The sequence below is a fragment of the Anolis carolinensis genome, chromosome 5 (assembly GCF_035594765.1).
Source record: "Anolis carolinensis isolate JA03-04 chromosome 5, rAnoCar3.1.pri, whole genome shotgun sequence".
Lineage (NCBI taxonomy): Eukaryota > Metazoa > Chordata > Lepidosauria > Squamata > Dactyloidae > Anolis > Anolis carolinensis.
In genome coordinates this window covers 24,842,162-24,859,021 of record NC_085845.1, presented here as the reverse complement: position 1 = coordinate 24,859,021, position 16,860 = coordinate 24,842,162, and the positions used below count along the sequence as shown (strand labels likewise).

Sequence of the window (16,860 nt, the reverse complement as noted above, 5' to 3'; positions counted from 1 at the left end):
CAAGACCCACAAAAAACTTCACATGCAAAGTTTTTTTTAGCTTCAGTTAAATTCACTTATTAGTGATGAGCAATTTATTTCAACAGTTTTTTGTCATCATATTTTTTGCTGACATTCTAGTACTTAATAGACAAGGTTTATAATTCTATGCAAGCCTATATGCTGTGTATGTATATATATATATATATAGTTTTTGATGGAGAATGAATGGGATATTTCACCTGCTGAAGGTTGTCAAGCAGAGGACTAAGCTTCTGTAGCTCTTAATTTCAAAATTGAAAAGGGCATCAAACCTAATGGCTTGTAAGGTCCCGCTCCAGAAATATGATTTTTTTTTCTCTGTCTTTTTTAATTCCACATACTACCCTATGTGACACAATTTTTGTTTCTGGGTCATAAATGTCATTTCCTAATTGTGTCTATCATACACACATGGAAAGGGTTTATTAAACTGCAAAAACTTTGTTTTTGTGGGACATCCTGCAGCACATTTTGCTATAGTTTTTTAATGAATATCTCATAGTATCTCAACCAATTCAACCTACAAGTAGTTTGTGGCAGCCACAAAAAGAACGTTTCTGGAGTATAACAACTACTTTCCACGTAAATACCACACAATTAAACAGGAATAACACTTTAAAACCAGGAACAGAACTTTTTCAATTTTTGTTACATAGTGTCAGAATGCTATGGGTAGAATTTCTCCTGCCCCTGCTTTACATAGCTAGATTTAGAAGCTGGGAGAGTCATGAACTGAAAATATTAATTCAGCCATGCAATTACATATGTGGCTTTGGGAGAGTTCCTTTCATCCTACCAGTCATGCAGAGTGTTTATGTGGATAAAATAGGCAATGGAAAGAAAAATTCTTGGTTACTGTGGAAGAAGTAATAATAAATAAATAACATCATCACTAGATGGAGAAAGAGGTACCCTTGCTCTATCCAGTATACAACACAATTTTTTACTCATTAACATTGTGGTTAGTTACAATACTAATGTGCAAGTTGGAGCCAATTTCATTTTAAGGGCTACTCTAGATGTGATTTTTTGAGAAAGTTTTACAAATAGCCATGTTTGAGGATGGAGTTAGGAATCCAGGCCAGCACTGCAATATAAGGAGATATTGTGCCTTGTGTCCACTTCAAATTCAACTATTTGGAAAGCATACAGTAAAGGCGTTTGTGGTTATGGATTTTTTTTGCCATATACCCTAAGTGCAAAAAGTATATTCATGGAGCAGGAGTTGGTTTTAATTTTTACAATATGGAGGCCACTGTCTCAGTCTGTTTTTATGACCCTCACAACTGCTACCATCATGAAAGGATAAGGAAGAAGGCATGTTTGCCCTTGTGTGTGTTTTAATGAGAAGTGTTTTGTGTTAGTTTGACAGCTCAACGGTTTCTATTTGAGGATCTGTCATAAATTAGGAACAAACATTCCATACTAAGCAATATTGAAGAAGCTCCCTTTTCGTTTTTCATGTCAAAAAACAAAACTTCCTCTTTAAACTTCAAAACCACCAGCAGCAAACACTAGAATAGTACACTGATTGGTAACTGTCCTCATCTAGTAGTTTCTGTGTTAAAATACAGGATAAACCATTTCCTTATACTCTGCTGCCATCATGTGGCCATTTCAATTCTTAGTGCACTAAAATTACCAGATGGTTTGTAGAAAAATTGTATCCTTTTTAACTAGCGTTTCCAGATGCTAATGTAATAACTCACACCACCCAGAACATTCTGTGCTCCAAATCAAAGATGAGGGGAAGGAAACTGTCATAAATGTATCAGGGATTTTAGGTAAAAATGAGATGCTCATATTAAATGTGAATGTCATTTAGTGTTGCACAACCTGCAACAATAAGCATTCAGGTGAATATGTTTATGTATACTCCCCTCCTTGTTCTGCAACAGCTAGTCACGTATACCTATGCACAAAATTAAGACTCTGAAACTGAATATTAATGTTCAGTCCTAACTAGAGTTTTTGTTGCTTTTGGCTGTCGTCAAGTTGACTTTGTCCCCTTCTATACTCCATATAAAATCTAGATTATCTGCTTTGAACTGGATATGGCAGTATAGACTCATATAATCCAGTTCAAAGCAGGTAATGTGGATTATCTACTTTAATAATCTGCATTATGAAATAGTGTAGAAGGCGCCTTCATTTTATGTCTGAGGCTGAAGCCATATCTTGACCTTACCTCGATCCCTGTCATGTTTGAAGACAACTTTTTTCTCTATAGTTTCTGAGGGAATGGTGACATTTTTGACAGTGTGCTACCTGCTCCTGAATTAGGATCAGTGTGGAATTGGATGGTGGGACAGGTGGGTGGGTGTCTATCTCAGCATCTTCAGCCAACAAGTGTGAAGCCACCGTTTTAATTTTTTTACCATGCGGAGTATGCATGTGGATAACTATGTATTTGAATGTCTGAGATTTTCTGCCCTCTGGAGTGTGTGTGTGATATTTTATCAACTATTTATTATTTTATTACATTCATTTAATACAGCCATCTCTCCATATATATGGAGGTTGGGGGCTCTGAACAACCACAAAAATGATGAATAAAATGTGAATAATTTGTCAGTGGGATGGCTGTGCCCAACTGTCTGGGCTTTCATTCACTCACAGGGCCGGCCCTAGGAAATTTTCAAGTGTAAGCAAGCAGTATTTTTGGTGCCCCCCCCCCCCCCCACAAACCAATCACTGAAAAATAAAAGGTAGAAGGTAGAGGTGAATAGAACACACACACGGCACATATGGTCCCTGCATATGTGTTGTGTGTGTGTGTGTGTGTGTGTGTGTGTGTGTGTGTATATCTTATATATACATACACATACACATAATGCTAAAATTGGCATTTTAGAGAATATACTCAGCATGATAATTATGGTCCTTGTCCTCTGCTGAGCATGAGAATGATAAGCAGACCTTCTTTTCAATCTCTGACAACTCTGATGGCAAAGCTGGGGTGATTTACTTGAAGTGGGGACAAACTTAGTAGATGTGGGCGAAACGTCAATATTTTAAAAATTCTAAAATCAGGACAGTAAATAAAGAACACCACTCAGAAAACAAAGGAATTCCAGACAGGAAACAATCAGGGCCAGCTAACAGCTCCCAACAAAAGATTACCCCAGGCAGAAAGCAGCCAGGCTTTGAAGCTGCAAGACTATTTAATGCTAATCAAGGTACCTCAGACAAGAGTTCATTTTCCAACCCTAAACATTCCACAGATATATAAACCCCATTTGCCTAGTTTCCAAGAGACCTCACAAAAACTGAGAGAAGGAGGGAGGGAGCGAGGGAGGGAGGAAGAAGAGGGGGATCCTCAATCAGAGCAAGCTAACACCTCCCAACAAAGGATTACCCCAGGCAAAAAGCAGCCAGGCTTTGAAGCTGCAAGGATATTTAATGCTAATAACGGTGGCCATTTGCAACATTCACACGTGCCTCAGACAAGAGTTCTTTTTCCCACCTTGAACATTCCACAGATATATAAACCCCACTTGCTTTGTTTCCAACAGACCTCGCAACCACTGAGAGTGCCTGCCATAGATGCAGGCAAAACATCAGGAGAGAATGCTTCTGGAACATGGCCAGACAGCCCATGGGAACCGCCATCTTGATTGGGCCATGCGCGGGCTGCGGAGGGGGCGGGGCCGAAGGGCACTTCCAAGGCACTCCTTCAGAAGCAGGGGGCATGGTCTCCTGGGAGGTGCCTGCCCTCCGTGCCCTTAGGCCCCGGCCCCGCCCCCTCCGCAGCCTCAAAGCCTGGCTGCAAGGCAGAAAGGGAGAGGAAGAGGAAGGAGGGAGGGAGAAGAGGGAGGGCGCTTCAGCCGCTTCAACGTTTGTCTGGCCCTGATTGCAACCCTGGCTGGAAGGAGGAGGCGGGGTGCGCGCGTGCACATGCACACGCACAGGCGCCTCTGGCGCCCCTGGGACAACAGCGCCACCTGCGGCCGCATAGTCGCGTATAGCCTTGAACCGGCCCTGTTCACTCAATAACTATGGTATGAGGGGAGAAGTGGATGGGACAGAAAGAGCAGTGAAAGGGTGATGCATGGGTCCCCTTCATGGGTCTCCAAGGTGGAAGGAAGGAGCAGGATGGGAAGAGAAGAGAACTGCCATCATAGGAGCAGCAGGTCTTTTCTCTGCTACCCTTGCGGCATTGGCCTCAATGGGTCTGGGCTTAATAGAGATTTATACAGTCCTGATTATGTCTAAAGCAATGGTTCCCAACCAGTGGTCCCCAAGAACTAAAATATGGTCCGCGGCCTCACTGTTACTACACCATTGCAACTAGAGCAACTGGTCTTGCGAAGCCCTCTTATAATGCCAAGGTAACAGGGATGTCAGGGCTACCCACAAAAGGCACAACAATAAGCTCCTGACTGCTGCTTCTCCTCCTCTTCCCTCCCCCTGAGCAGAGCCATTCCATGTGGCTCCTAGAAGCAGGGGCGCCTTGGTGTCTTTGTTTTTAGGCCTGTTCCTGGGGTTATTTATGGTGCTGGTTCAGAAAATTGCATTGGATAGACCACATCAGCTCTAGATTATTTAATATGGTTTTCTGTGGGCAAGCAGATGGCGACTACTGTATCAGAAACTAGAGCAGATGTCATCTATCCAATGCAATTTTCTGAATCAGCATCCCAAATAACCAAACCGAATCTCAAGTTGACCAAAAACTGATTCGTAACCCTTTTGGTACTAATGTTGGAGAGTGGTCCCTGGTCAAAGTGGTCCCTGGTCAAAAAAAGGCTGGGAACCACTGGTCTAGAGTATCCAAGGATACTGCCTTAGGAGACCACAGCCCCTTCCCACTGCCCTTTCCCTCCTCCTGTTGCTGCCACCCTCCTAGCTCAGCAATCTCTTCATCCCTTTCCTTCATCCTGCTCCCTCCATCCTCCTCCAGCTTCCCCCATTCTCCTTCTTCACACCCCACCCACATTAGTGAACTTTACATATTGTGACCTAAATTAAATGAGAAAGTATTTAATTCTCTTGACAGATACACATTTATGCACATTACATGGAGAGGATGTTGTGAGGCTACAGACAGAAAAGAGTAGGAAATAAGATGGAAGAACCTGGCAAAGGAACCTCATATATACAGTCTAATGGGAACACGAGTGGGTGGTAAGACTGACAGGAAAAAAAGTTTGATATGGATATGCACACATGCTGGAAAGGAAAAACAACTTGCAATTGCTGTAGTAGTGTGACCTAGATAATTTGATACAGTGAACACATGGACATGGTAGAAATGATTTTGCCGCTGTATTCTGCATTGTTTATGTTTGGTCCAGTAAGGGTTTCTAGAAGCAACTGCTGCTTACCTTACCTTCATTTTCCCTTTTCCCCAGCTCAAGCTTTATTTCCTTGTTTAATGTGGATGTGTATCACAATATCAAAACTATGTCCCCACAGTCTTCCAGTGCTGGTACTACTAAAATCCTTCAAATTAGACAGGACAAAAAGGAAGTAGAGGTTGGGCAGTACAAAAAAAACTTTTACATAAAGGAGCTTTACTATCAGAGACTTCCTAACTCAGGTGTGCCTATACAACACAACTCTTATATGCACACAACAAATATATACATTTATTCACTAAGGGTCTCCTGTACAAGTTATACCCTCTTCTCAGTATCTATGTCATTTGCCCCATTGAAAATAATAAAGTTCACTATTATCCACAATTTCATGTGAAGTCTACTAACACATCCCCTGTGGACACAGAGTAGTCGTACTGTATTTCGCTCCAAACATGCAGCATAGTAGGTGTTGCATTCTGTCATGGAGTACAGAAAGGAGATTTGTGGATGAGGAATCCAAAATACCCCACACTATTACTGGGCAGTTTAGGTTGGGGGGAAAAACCCTATGTAGGTGAGGTCTTTGCTTTGCTTGTCTCTGAAACTGGGACTATCAATGTGATTTCTACTAAATTTCATTAGTGATATATGCATATGAATGCAAAGAGGTCATATAGTACCATGGAGACTGAGGGCCCTTCCAGATAGGCCGTATAGCCCAGGATCCGATCCCAGGTTTTCTGCTTTAAACTGGATTATATGAGTCCGCACTGCCAGATAATCTGGCGCAAACAGAAAACCTGGGATCAGATCCTGGGATATGGTGCCTGTTTGGAAGGGCCCTGAGAGAAGAAAACTGGCAGCATAAGCTGTCATAGCGTTATGTCTTCTTTATCAGATGCATCACATGAAGTGCCTAAGAACAGAACATATGAGCAGGCTGTGGCCTCTTCTACACTGCCATATAAAATCCAGGTTATCTGTTTTGAACTGGATTATACGGCAGTGTAGACTCATATAATCCAGTTCAAAGCAGATAGTTTGGATAGTATCTGCTTTAATAATCTGGATTATATAGCAGTGTAGAAGGGAACAGTAAGAATGAATAGCAAAAGAAATGCAAAACTTGTGAAGACATGACAAATTCAATTGTAACAATGGCCATTGTGGGATAAAGGTGTTGCAGTCCAGCCATCTATCCTTTTCACTCAAACACCACACAGTTCAACAGTCAATAATAAATTTATTAAGAAAAAATATATAATAGAAAAGGCAGTTTCAAAAATGAGTAGACAATAATCCAAAAGTCGTTCCAAAATCAGCAGACTAAGCAATCACAAAGGTTCATTAAAAATCAGACTGTAAAAGCATTTTAAGTTATATCCATAAGTTTGATATTATTGAGTGTAACCAACAGCAGTGACCAACTCTGAATATGAATCCAAAATCCCAAAAGGTAAAAACAAGAAACTGTAATTCAAAGGTTTCAACTTAAAGCAAAACTAGCTCCAAAGTCTTGAAAATCCAATTTTGATCTCCCAGCGGACATTATCTCAAAATACTTAAGAATTTTAATTCTTACCCATGACATTACTCTTTATCACACCTGGGTTCCCTCTGCTTATGTTTCAGCCTCTGGGAACAACGAATTTGTCTCTGTTTTACATAGTCTCTTTGTAACTGTAATCATTGAGTTGTGGGCAGTGCTCCTGTCTCCTCCACATTCCTTTCACAGTCAATCCTTGGCAAATTCTCATGAGAACAACCTTCTGTTTCCCTAACAACAGATCTAACCAAAACATTCCCATCATCAGGGGTAACACTTTCTTTCCCCGCCACAGAAGTAACAGGCTCAGAAGTAAAAACCTCAGACTTCACCAAAAAGTTCTCATCCTCATCCTCATCCTCATAGACTTCACGTGCCTCAACAAAAGGCAGGAGGAAAGATGTTGCCAAAAGCCACGGTGAGTAAATAAGCATATGAAGGATGGAGATCGCAACCTTCTCAAGCCTCCTCTATTTAATGTTTTGTCTGTTTTATAAAGTGTTGGTTTATTTCCTGAGGTGTATGCCTTCTTTGGTTTGCAGTTTTCTTAGCTCTGTATACTTGAAGCAGTGCGAAGGGCTGCAGACCATGTGACTGGTTCAGTGACTGTTTTAAAAAAGGATGACAATTAGAAGACAGTTAAGGTTTGAATCTGTTTGAGTGCAGAAGCCAGTGTTAGAAGTTAAATGACCTTTAGAGACTTGAGTTTCCTTGGAAGTAGACTGCTATAAAAGAGAGATGTACAGAAGAATATAGCTTTTGAAGAGACTGTTAAAGACTATAAGTTAAAGATACAAACTTCAACGTTTTATAAAGTTTAACCTGACAAGAAATGTACCTGTATATTTAAATACATGAAGTTATGAGTAAAGCAAACACGTTATTTTAAAGAAATCTACTTGAATCTTTGTCTGCTGAAAGCATCGAATAGAAAAAAAAAACTACATGCCCAGTGATTGTCTATTATGCAATAAACTAAAGGAACACTTCTGAAACTCAGCTACCCAATAGGTTATGATCCTAACAGGTCATAATCCCCAATAGGTTGTGATCATAACAGGTCATAATTCAATAGCCCAATAAAATGTGCTTATAGATCTAACTACAGGAATATTTTAAATAAAAAATAATACATTTCTGCTGACACCTCTCTGATGGTGTCACCCTATGTGGACTGCTCCCCCTGCACCCCCTCCCACTCCAGTGACACCACTAATTTTAAAAGTTAAGATTGTCATTATGTGCGTACTAGTTGCCTATTGATTGGTCAAAGTCCTAATGTCATCGTGCTACACCCATAAGAACTGACCACAAAATTATAGAATCATAGAATTGGAGGAGACCACAAGAACCATCCAGCCAAGCCCCCTGATGTCAGGAACCCCGAGGCAAGAGGCTGCTCCGTTAGAAGTAACTTAATGTCAAAATCTGGAAGCACTTTGAAATTAAGTCACACTCACAATGAAGATCACTAGCAACAAAGTATTTTCCCCTTCTTGCCAGAATTCAGGAAAGTCAGTTCTAACTCCAGACAAAAAGTTTCCATCACAGGATCTGAGTCAATCAGCCCATCTTTACAACTTAATCCAGGCATGGGCAAACTTTGGCCCTCCAGGTGTTTTGGACTACAACTCCTATAATTCCTATCAGCCAGTAGGCTATTAGGAATTGTGGGAGTTGTAATCCAAAACACCTGGAGGGCCAAAGTTTGCCCCTGCCTGACGTAACACTAATTATGACATTTCATATTTCAAAAGCGGAGGGGAAGGCTAACCTTCTGAAGCCTATTGCCCGAAGAACCACCAAGAATCTTTAAATCTCTACTTGCCATAAGTTTTGGTGGGCTCCAGCCCATTTTTTAACCATTTGATAGATCACTATGAAGATAAAAAACAATGCCAGCAGTTGTTCTCATTCTATTGTGTTGTAGGCCCCTTCCTAAACTGCCATATGAAATTCAGGTTATCTGCTTAGAACTGGATTGTGTTGTCAAAGGCTTTCATAGCCAGAATCACTGGGTTGCTGTGAGTTTTCCGGGTTGTATGGCCGTGTTCCAGAAGCATTCTCTCCTGACATTTTGCCCACATCTATGGCAGGCATCCTCAGAGTTTGTGAGGTGTATTGGAAACAAGGCAAGGGAAGCAACGAGGCCTCTTAAGGCTTAAGCGGCTGAGGGGGGAAAGGAAGAGGCCTGAGTCTGTGAGGAAAGGTGGGAGTCGAAGTCCAAAACACCTGGAGGGCCAAACTTTGCCTATACCTGCGCTATAATAATCCTTACAGTCTTCCAGGCATGTTGGACTTCAACTCCCAGAATTCCTGAGAGTGGGCCACACTGGCAGTGGCTTCTGGGAGTTGAAGTCCCCAAGGACTAAAAGCCTCAGAAAGGTTTCCTTTCACAGGGAGGTGAGGAAATTTGGTTTTCTTAATTGAGAAAAAGGAACCAGCTTCAAGAGGGGAGTGGGTATGTTTATGGGGAAAAGACATGATTCACACACACAGGGAACGAGGATAGAACATGTGAAACATCCAAGCGTTTGGCCGGGGTGAAACGCCTCTTGGGGCTCAGGTGGGCGGGGCTTAGGTGGGACAGTTCCGGCTTCCTATTGGTCCTCCCGGAGCGCAGGGGGAGCCGCCTCATTGTGCCGATTGGCTGATTTGACGAGCCGAGTCCCCGGATGACGGGACGTTAGAGCCGCGTATAAAGAGCCGGTGGAAGGCGGGAGCGGGCTCAGTTTTGAACTGGCGCGGCCGTCGTCACATCGCCTCAGTTCCTCTTTGGCGTAGTTCTTTTCTAGGAGTGACGAGGCCTCATTCGAAATGGTAAACAGGGCAGGGCGGGTTGAAGTAAGCGGGTGAGGGATTGAAGAAGTGGGTGAGGGGAGCGAGATTTCGTGCTGTCGGCTGTTTAAAATAAGGAATACCCGGATGGAGAGGGAGGGAAGGAAGGGAGGCTAGAGGACGGCGAGGGGCGCGGTGAAGAGTGACGCGCATGCGCCCGGAAGCAGGGCTTGTGGAGGGCCGCGCATGCGTCTTAGCTCCGGCGCTTTTACAGAGTAGGGGGAGGGAATGCCGCGGAATGAGGGACGGTTGCTGACTGCGCACGCGCGGGCCTGCCTCGCGCGCCCTGGCGGTTTTTCCGTCCTTGTGTCACGTGGGAGCCAAGCCAGCCCGCGGCGGGGCGAAAGTGGTTACTAAGGAGGAGGAGGCGGCGGCGGCCACGTGTTACTTCCTTGTCTCTTATGTGCATCTCTGCTATTATAGGCCGGTGGCAAAGCTGGGAAGGACTCTGGGAAAACCAAGACCAAGACGGTCTCCCGTTCGCAGAGAGCTGGCTTGCAGGTGGGCACTTGCGGGTGTTGCAAAGCGTTCGGCCTTATTTTGCGTCGTTCTGGGAAGGGAAACGTTCATAGAATCAAAGGGTTGGATTGGAAGAGATCACATCCAGGGTTGCTGTGAGCTTTCCAAGGTGTATGGCCAAACTCCCAAGCAAAATTGAAAGCCAACACAAGACTATGTTTTTTTAACATAACAACTCCCGCAGAGATTATGAAATTCATTTGCAACATAACTTGGTAAAATAACATGCCACTGAATTATATATTTCATTTATTTATTTACTACATTTATATCCCGCCCTTCTCACCCCGAAGGGGACTCGGAGCAGCTTACAAATAATACTTGCATACAATGTATTATATTATTAGCATAGCACAATATTAGCATTATATATTACTGTATTGTACTATACCACTATACTGCAATATTAATGTAATATATAATATATCATTAATGTTATATTGTATTACATTATAATACTATTTATTGTATATTATATACAATACACACATATATATTAGCATAGCATGTTACTGGGGGGGGGCCTCCAGTTGATGGCACAGGAGACAAGGTGGAACTGTCTTTCTGGCTTCCCATCTTCACTCTGGCCTCAGAGTATCATTATATCTATGATAAGTTAGGCTTACAGAAATTGTGACTGATTAGTATCAGTTTGATTAGTAGGAATACGAGTGTTAAAGGGCATTTTAGTGTATTTATGCTTTTTTCATTCTGTTTTTACCACACTTGCTATTTTTTAACTTTTTTATTGCTCTTTTTATACTTGTCTAATGTGGATTGTTAGCCTCTTTGAGTCCCTATGGGAAGAAAGGTGGGGTATAAGTAAAGATGGTAATAATAATGTTCCAGAAGGATTTCTCTTCTGACCTTTTGCTCACATCTGTGGCAGGCATCCTCAGAGGTTGTGAAGTCTGTTGGAAACTAGGCAAGTGGGGTTTATATATCAATGGAATGTTCAGGGTGAGATAAAGAACTCTTTAAGGCAAGTGTGAATGTTGCAATGAGCCAGCTTGATTAGCAATTGAACAACCTTGCAGTTTCAGAGCCTGGCTGCTTCCTGCCTGGGGGAATCCTTTGTTGGAAGGTGTTAGCTGGCCCTGATTGCTTCTTGTATGGATTTCCCCTGTTTTCTGAGTGTGGTATTTTATTTCTTGTCCTGATTTCAAAGTTTTTACATATTGGTAGCCAGGTTTTGTTCATTTTCATGGTTTCCTCCCTTCTATTGAAATTATCCACATGCTTGTGGATTTCAGTGGCATCTGTGTAGTCTGACATGGTGGTAGTTAGAGTGGTCCAGTGCACTTGATGCACCAACCTGGACACAGCATATTGAGAACACAGAAATGCTGGACCTCTCTTAACCACCATGTCAGACTACAGAGAGAAACCATTGAAATCCACAAGCATGTGGACAATTTCAACAGAAGGAAGGAAACCATGAAAATTAACACAATCTGACTACCAGTATTCTAAAGAAAACTCTGAAATCAGGACAGTAAATAAAATACCATATGAAACAATCGGAGCTAGCTAACACCTCCCAACAAAGGATTCCCCCAGGCAGGAATCAGCCAGGCCTTGAAGCTGCAAGGCCATTACATGCTAATCAAGGTGATTAATATCAGCATTCACACTTTCCTCCATCAGACCTTGGACCTTCTACAGATATACAAATCTCACTAAACTAGTTTCCAATATACCTCTCAACCTCTGAAGATGCCTGCCATAGATGTGGGCGAAACGCAAGGAGAGAATGCTTCTGGAACATGGCCAATACAGCCTGGAAAACTCACAGCAACCCAGTGATTCCAGCTATGAAATCCTTTGACAACACAATAGTCAACCCTCTGCCATGCAGGAAGACACAGTCAAATCACTCCCAATAGAACAGGCATGGGCAAACTTGGGCCCTCCAGGTATTTGAACTTCAACTCGCACAGTTCCTAACTGCCTACTGCAAGTTGAAGTCCAAAACACATGGGGGCCCAAGTTGCGCGTGTCTGCAATTAGGACAGCCTGCCTCAATTTAAAAACGTCAGTAGAAAGAGACTCCACCACACTGCATGCAGAAGGTTGAATTGCCAAACAGCTCCTAACGTTTAGGTTAAAATCTCTTTTTCTGAAATTTGAATCTATTGCTCCATGCCCTCGTCTCTAAACAGGCTTACCTCCTTCAAAGTGACATCTTTCAAATATTTAAAGAGTAGTTATCATATCTCCCTTTCAGCCTTATCTAAAAGCTAAACATACCCTGCTCCCTTAGGCCCCTTCCACATAGCTGAATAAAATCCTACATTTTCTCCTTTGAACTGGAATTTATAGCAGTGTGGACACAACCCAATTCAAAGCAGATGTGGGATTTTCTGCCTTGATATTCTCAGTTAATGGCTATGTAGCCTCTTGTCATAGGACTTGGTTTCCTGCATCTTTGGTCATTTTGGTGCCTTTTATCTGGAAATGTGTGGTATCCCAGCAAAAGTACAGATGGGTATCTCATGCCTAATGAACTGAGGAAATATTGAGGACTTGCCCAAGAATGCCTTGAGGCGTATAGGTGTTTGACAAAAATAGCATTTCTTTAAAAGCGAGGGGATTGTGTTCTGCATCCAGATTGAGTTCTTCTTCAGCCCCAGTCCAGCCTTTTAGGAATGTTGTAGAGGCTTTACTTTTTCCAAAAAAATTTGAAATGTTAGATTGCTTGGAGTAAAAGCTTTAAGCTTAACATAGAAGTAGTCTAGGTTCTGCTCTTGGCATGGAAAAGGAATCCTCATCCTTGATTCTTAGACCCCAATTTTTTTTCTCCAGTTCCCTGTTGGCAGAATTCACCGGCATCTGAAATCCAGGACTACCAGTCATGGCCGTGTTGGGGCTACTGCTGCTGTATATAGTGCTGCCATTTTGGAGTATCTCACAGCTGAGGTAACAGCTTGGTGAAGGAAAGAGGAAACTGATGTTTGCATTCTGACACGTAACATGCATTTTACCTTTACCAACCCAATAAAGTTATATTACTGGGCAATACAATTTCAAATATTCAAAATCCACAGATTATTGGACTTGAGCAATAAAGCCAGTTAAAATGGGGTTGCATGCTTCTAGGTAACTAGACTTCTGTATTTATCATAGTTGCAGTATATATCTAAGTTTCAATGTATTAAAAACAACATCACTGGCTTCATACTAAATAAGATGTGGCCTACTTGAATATGTGTTACTTGAATAATAAAATAATAAACATTGTATTCTGCCTTATCTCCCTGAGGAGCCTAGTGACAGATCATGTGCTTTATTCATTCATGACCTTAATATCAATCTACAGTATCTCTAGATAGGCATGCAAAGGCTTCCTATCTGAAATTCAGGGCCCTTCTACATTGCCCTATATCCCAGAATATCAAGGAAGAAAATCCCACAATATCTGCTTTGAACTGGGTTATCTTAGTCCACACTCAGATAATGTGGGATTTTCTGCCTTGGTATACTGGGATATAGGCCTGTGTGGAAGGGCCCTCAGTGTCCTTCCGGATAGGCCCTCTATACCAGAATCTGATTCCCAGGTTTTCTGCTTTAAAATGGATTTCTGCCTGGAAGGGCCCTTGGAGGAACATCTTTTCTGTGTAGGTAGTGAAGAAAATAGACCAGTAGTCTACTTAGTATGGGGCAGTGCCCTCTTTCATTATATCGTTGCCCACCCCTGCCTTCCAGGGAGCAACTATGCAGAATCGTCTAAAATAAAGCTTGTGAATTAAAAATAAAACAGTTCAACATAAGCCTCTTCCCCCCCCCCCCCCCCCCCCGCGTGCTCTTGGTTGAAACAGAACAATTTTTGAGGTCCAATGTGATTTGAAAACACAATTTTTTCCCAATAGGAAAAAATAAAGGGTAGGAAAAAAGTAAAGCAAATATTTGGGAGAGTAGATATCAAATATGCCTGCTACTTTCCAGCATCCCATCCCTGTTTCTGGAAAGGAGAAATAGGCAAGGAAGATTGGACTGCCTGTGTTCTAAATAGTTTATATAACCTCAAAGAGAGCCTGCCTGGCTAATAAGAGGAGCTATGTTGCAAAATAATCTGCAATCTGGTTTATTAATCTGATTTAATGAACTGTAAAAACAATTGCAGGTTCTTGAACTAGCAGGAAATGCATCCAAAGACTTGAAAGTGAAGCGTATCACTCCCCGTCACTTGCAGCTTGCAATAAGAGGTGATGAAGAACTGGATTCCCTCATCAAAGCAACAATTGCTGGCGGAGGTATGTACTTAAGTAATGTAGTCTTTCAAAACTATACTGTATCATTTTGCTTTAGCATAGGCCATATGATGCTAACTTGTTTACGAAGACATAAATTAAATTTCTTTTTTTCTTTCCTCAGGTGTCATTCCACACATCCATAAATCTCTTATTGGAAAGAAAGGGCAACAGAAAACAGTTTAAAAGATTCCTTGTTAACTTAGGACTTTTAAGTGCTCGGTTGTCTGGTGTTGGTGGATTTCCAGTGGACTGCATCTGTGAAACACAATTTTTGCCTTTCTGTAACCTTGAAGATGGAGCCCATCAAGATACATAACAAACCAAAATTATACATTGAAGTCTTAACCTTATTTAAGTGTTACATGGCTTCAGAGAAGCTGTTGTCTGTAGTGGTTCCTGACTGTTTTTAGATTTGTTGGGTTTTAATTAAATTCTTGCCATTGTTGCTAATGTATAATTTTTATGCTTCAAATTTCCTTTATTCAATTATACACTATACCATTTAACTACAAAAGGTTGTTGACATTTTTTTTATTTTTAAGTAATGAAAAAGAAAGCTTGAAGTGTGAGACTAATGGTCTCTTGTCTTAAATAAAATTGTTTCGGGAGAAACAACATTGGGACTTTTTACAGGCCTTGTTTCAAGTATGGTGAATTTAATAAATGTTATATCATTACAAGTTGTCTGCTCTGGTTAAGTAGTTATTGTGTTGCTTCAGCCATGATGAGCTTGCTGGGCAAGTAATAATTAGATGGGCTGTGTTCTAGAGTCATAGGGAGTGAGAAAGATATTGTGTGTTTTGACCCAAATCAATTTATGACTCAACTATTGGCTTAATAGAATTTGCTGGTTGCTCCTTGTTGTGAAATAAGGTATAAAGGCTGCTATTAATGTAAACTAGCTCAGCATGTTAGAACAACACAATTGAAAATACTCTTGCAATTCTAGTGACTATCTCAGCTGTCACAAACTGAGCATGTGTACTTGTAACAAAGGTGTAAAGAGTTTTTATTTAGATAACAGGCATCACATTGACGGCTTCATGCTTTTGCTTACATTTATCAAAATTATTCATAGAAGATACATTCAAGTTAATTTGAAATTATTTTGCTCTTTTTTCACATTCTTTAGTCATATTTTTGCAAGTTTTTAAAAATTGTAATGAGGATAAAGAGCCCCATAAGTCCAATTTAAGATTTTAGTATACCTTTTAATGGAAGTTGCAGCTTTGACAGAATCTGGGGTTCAACAGATGGGCATATACTCCCAACCAATCCTACAGTAAGTATGGCTGAAAAATAATCTTAACATTTGGAGGATCACAAGAATCTGGCGCTCTATTTGACTACTGATGAAATGGAAGTTAGGTTTCTATGTTGTACTTTCCAAATTATGGTAACCTATTTAGAAAATTATGTTGTCATAAGATTTTCCAGGTGTGATGACTATATTTGAGAAGTAACAGGAAGATTTTCACTTACCATAGAAGACTGAATATTGAGGTTAAATGAGGTCTGGATTTTATTTGACCATATAGAAGGGACCCGAGAAGAACACCAGCTTCTTTTCTCCTGTTTTGGAGACTTAGGCCCCTTCCACACAGCTGTACAAAATCCCACATTTTATGCTTTGTGGATATATGACAGTGTAGACTCAGCTAACCCAGTTCAAAACATATTGTGGGCTTTCCGCCTTGATATTCTGGGTTATATGGCTGTGTGGGAGGGCCCTAAGGCCCCTTTCTTTATTAGTTCGCCTTCATGAACTCATGGGACCAGCCCATGCTGGCCGTTGCCACCTCCAGCTCCTTCAGGGCCAAGCCAGTCACTTCAAGGATTCTATCCATCCATCATGTCCTTGGCTGACCCCCTCTTCCTTTTTCCACAGCAACATTCTCTTCTCTCAGCTTTCCTGTCTTCTCATGTGGCCAAAGTACTCCATCTTTGCCACTAATATCCTTTCCTCAAGTGAGCAGCCAGGCATTATTTCCTGGAGTATGGACTGGTTGGATCTTGCGGTCCAAGGCACCTCCTACCCAATTTTTATATCCCAGGGTCTGATCCCATATTTGATTTGAATTGGATTATATTGGAGTCTCTGCTGTCAGATAATCTGGGATCAGATCTTGGGATATAGGGAAGTGTCTTCATTCGGTCAGTAGTTTCCGACTTTGTGACCTCATGGACCAGTCTGCGCCAGAGCTCCCTGTCATCCGTTGCCGCCCCCAGTTCCTTCAAGTTCATGTCGGTCACTTCAAGGATACCATCCATCCATCTTGCCCTTGGTCGGCCTCTTCCTTTTTCCTTCCATAGGTGTGAGTGAAATGTCAAGAGAAAATGCTTCTGGAACAAGGCCACACCTCTGGAAAACAGGCCGCTT

At 41.6% G+C, this 16,860-nt stretch overlaps 1 protein-coding gene across 1 annotated transcript; it reads left to right on the top strand.

The window, feature by feature from the left end:
• The first annotated feature begins 9,530 nt into the window (after positions 1-9,530).
• LOC100568130 (histone H2A.Z) lies at positions 9,531-15,160 on the top strand. The gene is made up of 5 exons (XM_003225727.4): positions 9,531-9,690; positions 10,132-10,209; positions 13,033-13,146; positions 14,351-14,480; positions 14,602-15,160. Exons 1-5 carry the CDS (start codon positions 9,688-9,690, stop codon positions 14,661-14,663), a joined length of 387 nt encoding a protein of 128 aa, XP_003225775.1. The 5' UTR covers positions 9,531-9,687; the 3' UTR covers positions 14,664-15,160.
• Positions 15,161-16,860: the final 1,700 nt, after the last annotated feature.